We start from the raw sequence: 11,904 nt of genomic DNA on the forward strand, positions 1-11,904 counted from the left end.
ACGTAGAGTTCTACGCGATAAGGAGAAAATAATAATAATAATAATATAATACTAAAAAAATAATAATAAAAGTAAGACAATGCAACGACACATTGTCTAGTCGCATAGGAAAGTTACGAAACGTATGTCAATTGTTATCCTCAGATAAGTGTGAGTGCTGAGTGCATTGAGTGCGGAGAGCGGATGGATGAGAACCAAGTACGATGCTGAAAGAGAGAGAGAAAGAGAGAGAGAGAGAGAGAGAGAGAGAGAGAGAGAGAGAGAATGATTAAGCGAGAAGATAAGGATACAAAGCAAGCCAGCTGAGGATGAAGGAACGCCAAGAAGAGCGCACGATCGCGCGGAGGACGTTTATCAGAGTTATTAACGTCAACAGGAGAACTCGAGAGTCTCCTCTCGTCGACGACGGGTCTCTCGAGTGCAATGAAATCGCGCCCTGAAGATAAGAGTATCCAGGGCGCGGACACGACGATGATGCGACGGGAGTGACTAACGTTTCAGGTATATTAAATCCCTCCAATACTAGATCTCAATTGCTCAGAACAATATCTATCGATGAAAAAAAAAATCGCGAGAAAGAAAAAAAGTGAAAAGAGAAAATATAGTAATCGCATATATTAATCGAGCGACGAGAAACGCGAAGTCGTCGCGCTATAACCGTCGAGATCGTCGTCGAGTAACACGAGTGAAGAGATTCGGCTTTTGTCGATCACTTTAAAGTCTCTACACAGTGTTGTCAGGATCTTAAAATTTTTAACGATAAATTCTTGGACCAAATTGACATAAACATCTTCTCAAATGTATGGAAAAAAACGTTGATAATTTTTTTATTTATTAGCAACTCAACATGAAGATTTGATTGGAGAACATCTATAATGAAATTGAATAACACATCATCCTTTTGGTTTTATTCTTAAAAAAGATTATATTGCCTTTTTCAAAAAATTTATTTTTTATTATTTCCAGATATTTAATGTTTTATATTAAATTGCAGTAGAAACGATAAAAATTGATACTTTTAAAAATATCAGAACTTTATAAATTCGCCAAAGATTTTATCGTTAAACTTCAAGTGACAGTTTCTGATGCACTCTGTGTATCAAGCTACACGACCGTAGCAATTCAATTGACAGAAAAATGACGTCTCGTACTTTGACAGTCACGAAAACATTTTTGTTTTTTGGAAGAACTGAAATTCCCAAAATCAAACAGAGGGATATATGTTAGATGTTTGTATTGTGTATGTGAATGTGTGCGTTTAACACTTTTAACACGATATGTCGACTGTATGTCCCTATTTGTGAACGATGTAAGACGATATAAATAAAATAAATAAATCCCATTAATCGCAAATGTACATATATCCACAATAGATTACAATTGTTATAAACTTAGAGTTGAAGTACGAGGCGTCTATTTTATTTCGAGTATTAACAATTGCGGAATGAAAAATCATGAGAGCTATCGGTTCCAAGATTAAAAGGATTTGAGATTTTTCGTGAACTGATTAAATTGTGAATTATCTCTCTCTCTCTCTCTCCCTCTCTCTCTCTTTTCGTCATTTCCAAAAATCTAGGTGTACTTTCCATTTTTACTTCATAATATACATTATAAAGTAAATTTACTTTATAACATATGCTTTACTGATAAAACGCGTGCACATGACAGATAGCCCTTCATAATTTTCCACTCCGCAATCTCTCTCGCGCTACAAATCTCTATGTAAACATACACACTGTCCCAAGCGCAAACGTGCGCGTAGAAAATAATGATTTTTACAGCGATTCCACTGTCGTAACGCATGCGTTAAAACGGATCACACGGATCATATGTCGGTTCTCAAGATATATGAATAATATTGTAATATCGTACGTATAAAAATCCGTATCAATATAATCCATCTTTTACATGCGTAAAAAAAAAGTATGTATGTACGTCTACATATGTATCGTCATAAAACGATTACCTACGACCACCGTTAACGTGTATATTGCGATCGTATATATAAATATTATTACAAATGCGAGCTTGATAATCGTGAGATGGTGAAAAATTGCATGAGCGAGTGCAGTTTTGCATTAGACTGAAAACTGTTCGTAAAAAAAAAAAAGAAAAAAAAATGCGTAGGAAAATAATTACAAAACAATTCTGTCTACGTAGAAATTAAACTGCATTATTTCCCCTGAAATTCTTATCTCTTTAATATCGCGATAAAATAGATAAGTTTTGAGAATGTAGAATATTTTCTTATTTCACAAATATTTTCGAAGATATTTACAGTTGTAAGATAAAATGACGGCAATTTGTTATATTGCTTCTCAAATAATTTGAGCAAAAAATTCGAAATATTTTTTCTTAATACTTACATCGCAATTCTTTTCTAATGCAATGCAAAACTGTACTTGTTGATGCAAATTCTTATAATGTGTCGCCATCGTGAGTACTATTTTATCGAGCCCGCCGCCAATAATTGTCTTCAATAATTCCTCCGAATTCTGAGAGTCTATTTGATAGTCGTCTATAAGAAATCGGGATCGAAGCACAAAAATCTGCGTATTGAAACATTTCTCTATCGTTTTATTTGTGTCTACGTCGCTGAGATTTTAATAGGACTATCTCGAAGTAGGCTGTTTATCTGATAAATATGTTGATTTTTTCAATAAGACGATTGTAGCGTTTAATAATTTGTCAAGCATTGTCGAATCAGTTTCCGACACTGATCGATGACACTTCCTCTCCCTCCTATCCCAACTTGTCTCTTTCTCGTTTTCTTTTTTCTAGATGTTATATAAAAAAAGCTATCACCCTCTATCATATAAAATTTATTTGTACGAGATCTGAAAATATGATTAAATAACCGTGCAACATTAATCACAATTCAAAGTTGGAGCAGCGTTCGTCTACGTCAGCTGGTTTCTGTCAGAAATTTATGATATTCGTGTGTGCTGTCGATAAACGTCAGACGAATATGCATGTGAATGAAAAACTTATGTTTCCGGCTATATATATATATATATATATATATATATGTTCGTAATCAAACTTTTACTCCGCAACGACACGTTTATCAGGTAAATAGCCATCGCCGCCTCGTTCTCTCGACTGCGCGAATAAATCTCTGCCGATGACGCATCGCGGATCAATCGCGAGAGCCCGAGGTCTTGTTGTTCTCTTTGTTCCTTCTGTCGGTGAAAATCGTCGGAAATCGTGCACAAAGAGGGGATTGCAAATGACGCAGAAAAGCGGAGAAAAAGCAGGGAGGAATGAGTGATTTGGAGAATCGCGAGAAGCTTTTCCGATTTAAATGCCCTCTCGCCAGAAACATCGATCAAAGAGGGAATTTTCATTGCTGTCCTATTGTTCGCTCAACTCAATATATTCGTCATTTTGCATTCTAATTGACTCGACGACGCGCGTTTCTCTCCACCCTCAAAGTCGCGCGGGTCGTTAACTTTGTAATCTCGTCGTGTAAATTTAAGTTTTTAACTTACCACTTAAGGGACAATTTTCTAGGAGTATTTTATCGGGAAGAATCGATCGGACCGATCATTTTCCGCGTTCCGTTTCTGGATATATACGTTTTAAAGAGAGAGAAACCTTCTCTTCGGATCGGACTATTTCAGGGACGTGAAATCGCTATCGCAAGTGTGTGTCGTGGATGTGTCCTTGTGTAATTTACGATTGGTGTATTCATTCCTTTTCTCCATCCCGTGACGTCATCTTGGCTGGTACACATACATATACGCACGAATACACATATAGCGAGTTTTCCAATAAATTATACAACGGTCACCTTTAAGACAATTAATAAATGATTGAGGAACGCAATCTTAAAAATTCCACTTATATTGAATTGGCCCGAGCTCTCATCGAATCTTCACAAAGCCTTTCTTAGAAACGAAGACGTAGACGTATACATATATAGGTTGAAAGTAAATAGATGAAAGTATGAAACTGTATAGAACAGAAGAGGTCAGAATGTCAAGAATGTCTTATATGTTTTTCAACAATTATTTCGCGACATTTAATTTAAATTTATACGAATATTTATATTTTAAAAAACCACCTTAAATTTTCCTCAAGTGAATTAAACTCGCATAAAAAATCTCTACATTATATCCGTAATAAAAGAAGAAATTAAAGAGATGTTAACTGGGAATGGCCGGGGGTTTCGAAACGAGTCTTGAAAGTTGAACGCCGAGGGCCTGAGAAAGTGCCAGTCCGACAGCGATTCTCTCTTTTCGCTTGGAACGTGCGTCGAAGTATTCATCGATACTCGGAAAGGAGAACTCGCTACCGTATTCCGCTCGTGTCGCGATTATCGAGCGTATCGTACAGCTGAGTTAAGACTAAATAGCCACACCACCACGTAATCATTCATCAAATAAATTGCGAAAGAAAAAAGTGGGAGAGAGAGAGAGAGAGTGTGTGTGTGTGTGTGTGTGTGTGTGTGTGTGTAACGTGGGAGTTAAACAGAGGATATATGATCGTCATTAAAGGAGAAACACCAAAATAAAGAAGTGACAAAATGTATACACTATACGTAATATATAAATACGTATAAAAAGAATGAATAAATCTACATATGCATATAATTAAGAGATAGATTAATAAAAAATCTCAAGCCATCGCATCATTATTATTCGTCGACACTTGAGAGCCTGTTTACCTTACCTGCACAATCGATATTCTTTATAAAGAGAGAAAGAGGGCTTGAGTAACTTAATTCGAGATATTTATCACGGCTGAGAAGATAAGGAGGTAACAATGAAAGAGACAGCATTTGAATAAAGAAGCTGATTTAATTCGATTAAAATAACAGAGATTATGGTAGGTATATAAATCATGAATCACGAATGAAAAAAACGCAATACGCGTGTGTGTAAGACTAGAAAATGTATTCATAAAAAATAACAACGTACGCTTCGGGTCACGAGTGTAATTCTCGTCACACAATTTTTCGTTACTCGAGTGGCACTAGTCGAAAGTAGATTTATAAAAAAAAAAAAGTGGGAAAAATATTTCGCTTACAAAAAAATTATAGTTAAAATTCGAGAACACGTAAAACCTCTCGAAGCCTCTTGCACGCGAGGATACGCGTTATATAATTCGCGTCAATTATCACATAATTTCTGTATTACGCTTCATCGCGAGGGAGAGATAGAGAGGAGTTTAAAAAAACGATTTACAAAAATTCGTTAACGCGATTCGATCTCACGAGCCTCCCTTTTACTTTTCGTCCTTTAAACTAAACCCTTAGTTTGTTTGCGTCCTGCCTCCGGTAAATTGAATTTTGTTGTACAATTTAAGAAGCTCATTTAGCCTAATTCTCGAACGATGTAGCAATTAAAACGCTCGTTTTTTTTTGTCCGAGGAAGGAATTCGTCCCTCTTGAAATATTTTTTCCCCTACTATTTGTTTTCAAAGTCGCAAATGTTATATATTGAGAAATAATATTCTGCATATTTAGTTGGATAAATAATGTTTTTTTACGGTTAGTGATGTTAAAAATATTTATTTTTGAACTTTCGTCAAAATATATTTTAATGCGAAATCATTATTTTAAATGTAACATTTTCCATGATTGTAATGATTTATTATTAATTGTCTAATACTGATTATACTGTAGAAATTGTTTGATCCATTAAATATGCAGAATATTGTTTTTTAATTACATTTCCAAATTTGTAAAATACGACGCAATCTCGTGCCGACTGACACTTAAATTTTTAACGATGTTTAATCAGGCTTCTGTACAACGCCTCTTCATTATCTCTTCTTCCTTGTTGAAGTTTCCGATATTATTGTTATTAGTGTACTGACTCGCTTACGTCAATCTGTTCATTTTCCTCTGCGGAGATTATATTAATATTAGTTTCGACGGAATCCTCATCAGGTTGATCAGACTTTTTCTGATTCTTCGATGTTGCTTGCCCTAAAAAAAATCACATCATATTTAACTTATCAAGATTTCTCTCTTTCGCGTAAAAATGGCGAAAAGTCGCGGTAAACAAGCAAACTCCGAATAAATGATTCTCTTTGCATATTTCGAAGGCTGCATCGCGGTGCATATTTTCGCTCGGATTTGTTTCCTTGCACTCGAAATATATACATGCATTTTAACAGATGTTTTTCTCTATTTATACGAAGAGCGTAACGCGAACAATCTCCAAATACTTCGCAAGTGGCTCTCTGTCCATGATGCTTCTACGAGTATCGTGCATAATGCAATAACGCATTTGCATAGAAAATGTAGAAATTTGCGGAAAAGGTCGATCGTAGAATGTTTCGTCACATTCGCGAGAGTATCGTAAATATGTATAAAGATGCCAGTCGAAACTTTAATCATCTCCTTTGAGGCGTTCGCGACAAAGCTCAGCGGGTCCAGATACGATGCTCACCTTGACCGAGATCCTGCGCTTTGCCGAGATAGGAGTATTCTCGCGCGTTGGTCAGACCGGCTATCACACAAGCGCTGAGAGCGCTTCGACTCAGATTCATGGGAGACGCGTCGTACCACTCGTTATAATCCGCGTCGTAGCATTCGACGTACGCGATTGTACTTGTTCCTAGATTTATTAATAACGTCGTCCATTTGTAATATCGCTTAATTAAAAATTTATACAATTGTTTGTTCATTATTTCACATATAAATGAAATCGCGTAATAATGACGTTTCTCGCGAGCGCGGAATTAAAATAATGGTAAATAAATTTTAATTTTTTTCAAGAAATACGAATTCAAAGAAGAGATGTATTTTTTTCTTTCATCATTTGTCCGCGCGTGATGAACGAGAATAATAGACGAGAATTATGAAGATATGTGTTTTTTTTTTCAGGATACCATTATAACCGCCGATGACGAAAATCATATCGTCGAGTATCACCGTGGCAAAATTGCTGCGTGGACTGAACATTTCCGAGATCTCGTGCCATTGGTCAGAATGATTCGGGGTGTAACGCTCTCCTGAAAAAATAAATATTTGTTTTTCTTGAATGCGCCATACATTCAGGCGCATGTAGGAGACCGGTCATGTCAAACGCGCGCGTGGAAAATATTTAACATGCAGTCGCGCAGGTATATTTATAGGTATCTGTAAAGACTGCATCATGCATATACGTATATACACAACGGGCGTGCAATTTGGAGAAACGCGATATCGTTCTGTAAACGACAGTTACAGTAGAAACGAAACCGTGTTGGCTTCCACGAACATTTCCATACGAAACTAAATCCTGACAAACCTACGAGAACTTGACTAATTAATAATTAACATAGCATTTATATATTAATAGTATCCATAAATTTCATACGTTAAAATTATCCGCGAACAAAATCGCGGCGAAATATTTACATATATGATATCTGTCATTTATGCAAATTCAAATTATTAATTATTAATTACCTCTATTAGCATAAAACATTGTTCTCTCTAATATAATATGCGCTTTCGTCGCTACTGATATGGGGAGAGCAATTATACAAGTTCTCGCATAATTCGGAGGTTGCGGGACTAACCGGAACTCAATCTCGCGACACCGCTGAACCCGCCGAGAGCGTAGAGACTGTCGCGAAAGGCGACGAGGGAGACCCCGGATCGCGGGCTGATCATCGAGTGGATGCTGGTCCACTGGTTGGTCTCGACGTCGAAGACCTCGGCCGAATCGAGGACCTCCTGGCCGTTGAAGCCGCCGACGATGTAGATCTTGTCGTGCAGGGCGGCTGCGCTTGCATCCGATCGTTGCCGGTGCATCGGCGGTATCATCTCCCACTGGTTCCTCTGCGGCTCGTATCGCTCGCCGGAACTCATCCTCGTGCGGCCATTGTATCCGCCAAGAGCGTAAATCTTGCCGCCTGAACAATGTGGGCAATGAGTTGAAGACGATCGTGAAAATAGTCCGAGACAAACGATCTTAGATTTTGCCAAAAAGTGGAATGATTCATGCAGTAATAGTCGGGAGAAGCAAAGCAATAGCTTTATGGAGCTATATAAATCTCTTATATGTTCATCTATTTATCTTCTTATTTAGCTCCAGTTTTTAATGTATAGCTTTGTATTTTCTTAAAGTTGTTAAAGAATTTTGCCGTTGCTCTAATAATAATTTGGCTGCGAACTTTGTTATTTAAAATTTTGATTTTATATAAATTTTATTGATAATAATTAATATATAAATAATTAATAAAAAATATTGTTATTTTATTAAATCGGTAAACTCACCGTGAGTGCAAACGCTGACGTAACATCTGGCATGATACATGCAGGCTCGTTCTCGCCATTCTTTCGTTACCGGATCGAAGCATCGCACTGTACTAAAGTGCTCCTTGCCGTCAAATCCACCGATCATATAGATAAGATTGTTCAGGGCGCATAGTCCGTGATAAGTTCTCGGGGTTACATCCATATTCACTGATACAAACCATCTGTCAGCTCTAAAGTTGACATTTAGATAGGTTACACAACATTCTTAAGGTATCGATATCTATTTACATATAATGTCCTAAAGCATCGCCTTTTGGCGAAATTAATGTCCCTACCGTGACGTCAAAGCATTACATGCTCTCTTTATTCTTTTTCTTTATGACACGCTTATCACTACATATCCCTCAATTTTATTTTTAACGACAGTCTGTTTTACTAAAACGTCAAGGCCTTTTTCAAAATATTAAAATACCATACAAAAATTATAAGATAATTAAAATTAAAATAAAAATTTGAATATATACTTGATAGACTAAAAATTTTCTCGAAAGAAGACCGACATTAAAATTTGTCGAGAATAAAATATTTATTTATTTTTAGATAAAATTCTAATAAGAAAAACTAAGTCAGTATATACGTTATATTTTATTGGACCCTTTTAAATTTTGATTTTTATGAAAATTTCCATAACTGAAATTATGTGATATTTGTTTGTAAGTCGACGTACCTTGTATCGTAAGTCTCTACAAAATTGGTGGGCGAACCAGCGCTCCAGCCACCGATCGCAAAAAGAATTTCATATGGAATTCGAGGTCTGGCAAGAGGATTTTTTAGATCAATCTCCCCGCCATTCTGCTTTTTATCTTGTTCGGTTAAATAGGCATTTATGGGAAGCAGTATTTGTTGACATGCCTTAAAAAGTTTAAACACAAAGAGAGATTTAACATACTATTATGCAACAAAACAAAAATTGAATCGAAGATACAATAAATGGAATAGAGAAAAATTGTTACTCATAATAAAAAAATTTTTAATTTTAATTTTAATATCTAAAATATGATATATTACATATCTACTAGAACAACATACAGGCGCACACAAAGTGAAGAATCAATAATATGACCTTTTTAGAGGGACAACTATTATTTTTATGTTTATTTTAAAGTTAATTTTTACTGACTTTATATTTAAAGAAATAATAATTTTATATTAAGAATTTAAGCAATTTAATTTTCCCGATCAGCGACTTTGGACTGCAATATTTTTCGCCTATTTTCCTACAGGAGGATCAGAGAGGAATATGGGAATTAAGTAATCTCAAATTGAGATACATTTCTCAAAATAAGTCTTGGCAATATACCAAGCAAAATTCGTGCTCTGTGCACAATTATCTAGTTGGAGCGAAAAATTAATTTCCTTTATAACTAATGTACAAATATCCGCGGTCGGCTTCTATAGCCCGTTTATTTTCAAGTATATAATTTTATGTGTAATATTCAACTTTATTTTAATGTGCCTTCTACTTTAATATTCCTTTATTTATAAAAGGTAGCCAAATATCCATGAAATAATGTGTTAATCTATTTTAATGTCGGAAACAAACATTTCTTGACAAAATAAATAATTGCGAGGAAATGCTTAGATCAACCCATAACATTGTTTTTGTTGACGCGAAGCAAAACAATGCGTTAAGGGTTAACAATGACGAAGGTGTATACCTCATCCTCCTGGACGAGCTTCCAGTTGACGATGTTATTAATGAAATACTTATGACTCATGAGACCGTAACGTATACATTTCAGCAACCTCAGTAAATAAACACGTCTCTTCTCTACTCTAGTTTCGACCCACGTCTTGACGGCGTCAAACACGATCTCTTCGCTTTTAACATTGAGCTCGTCGTCGCGCAATATTGCCTCCAGTTCATCGTAATGGAGAGCCTTGAATTCTGCACTCTCCTGCAGTATCTGCTTGAAGTGGTGACGTATGTACTTACGGCCTTGCTTCTCGAGATCGCGGCAGAAGTAGTGGCGTGCAAATTTGAAAATACCTGCGGCCATAAAATATCTTAGCAAGACCACAAGTATATGTAAATTACTTCGCGCACAAATCTGAGGAGTTTGTGGATCTTAAAAATTAACATCGAACTTTAACACAAGTAAATAATTTAAACGCAGAGAAGTACGCGGAGAATTTTATTTTTTTATACTGTCATATATCTAAAGAGCATAGTCAGTTAAGTTAATAAAATAATTAAAAAGTTATTATTTACTAAAAAATTATAATAATATTATATTATGAAAAATGTAGGTATATATTTTTATATTATTATTATACTTTATATTTATTTTTATATAAGACTTACCCAAGCAATTTTCTGGTCGTAGCTCCTGTAATAAAAACTGACAGCAGAGCTGAACGATTCCGAGGACCTCGAACTGATCAGCGAGTGGCAATAATTGCTCGACATTATCCGCGTTTATGTTGCAGGTGCCCGTATAAGCGTAATCGAGGATCAGGCTAAAAGTTTCACCGGGTACGGAACTGATGGCGACTTCTGTGGTCTCGGTTTTACCACCTTTCAGACTATTGGTGAAGAGGGCCTTGAAGTAGGGGCTCACCGCGGATAATATGGCGCGATGAACTGGGAATACTTGATCCCCCGGGCATCTTATGATGCCGTCACACAGCTGCTGGTTAGCCCTGAAGCCGATATACTCGTCACAATTCTGAGAACGTTGCACGTATTTGTGTAATTAAAAATTTAGAGAAAATCTCCAGACTGGGAAACGAATAGAATGTTTTATATTTGACTATTCAACAACAAGATAAAGTCTATGTAATATTAGTTTATTTTAAAATCATAGTGACATAAATTTCAACTGCACGGCGAGAATCCTACAATAACACATATATGCTAATTTATTAACTAATTAATCTCTTTTAAATATATATTTCTATAAAAAATAAAATAAATTACTTTATTAAAAAAGCGCTCAAAATAGTGAATAAAATTTCGGTTTTTCCGAAATCATCTCGCAAGCTTGTACGAGTTGACCTCGAAACTTTGCATCGTCCCGATGAGAGGGAAAGTTAATAATCCTCGCTATGATTCAGGAGAAGGAAAGGTAAATGATCTTGATTACGGCAGCGTGCGATTATGACCGACCTGAGCTCTGACCAGACGACGGGAAATTCCACGAGGGCGTAATTGGACGGTAGACACATGCATTTCCTGATTCCTCGCCGACTGCTTTCGCCTGGATTGCTTGAGGAACTTGCTGATGCCGGAAGTGGAGGCGCGTGACACTCGAGTATGGGACGGTCTCCTGTAGCTCATCCTGTTAACGTCCATCTCCTCGTGGCGGGGTCCACGTGCACCCGTTGGGTCACCACGTGTATCCCCGAGCTTCCCACCGCCTCTTCTGCTTCGCAGCTTCCGCTCAACAGTCGGCAGCTCGCGGATTCAATCTCTTGACAGACATACGATTGCGCCGAGACGCGCGGCCATGACAAACGACGGCCGAAAATTGCCCAATTTTCATCCGATCGTACATATATCGATCTCTCGACAAAAAATTGTCTTGAACGAGCGGTCGGGTGCTTTCCAGCAACGACACAAAGTGACACAGAGAATCATTACAGCCTTGTTGTTTATTGGTATTGAAAGAATATAAAATGGAATACTCTGTGTCGCACTGTGT

At 36.6% G+C, this 11,904-nt stretch overlaps 1 protein-coding gene across 1 annotated transcript; it reads right to left on the reverse strand.

Annotated features, from left to right (window-relative positions):
• Window positions 1–5,587: 5,587 nt before the first annotated feature.
• Window positions 5,588–11,555, reverse strand: LOC114940310 (kelch-like protein 10). The gene is given in 10 exon segments (XM_029314909.2): window positions 5,588–5,935; window positions 6,402–6,569; window positions 6,844–6,966; window positions 7,519–7,854; window positions 8,219–8,430; window positions 8,928–9,112; window positions 9,919–10,250; window positions 10,566–10,903; window positions 11,370–11,440; window positions 11,442–11,555. Coding segments are annotated over 10 exon segments (2,004 nt in total). The 3' UTR covers window positions 5,588–5,810.
• Window positions 11,556–11,904: the final 349 nt, after the last annotated feature.

The sequence above is a fragment of the Nylanderia fulva genome, unplaced genomic scaffold (genome assembly GCF_048542155.1).
Source record: "Nylanderia fulva isolate GAGA-0341 unplaced genomic scaffold, ASM4854215v1 Scaffold16, whole genome shotgun sequence".
NCBI lineage: Eukaryota > Metazoa > Arthropoda > Insecta > Hymenoptera > Formicidae > Nylanderia > Nylanderia fulva.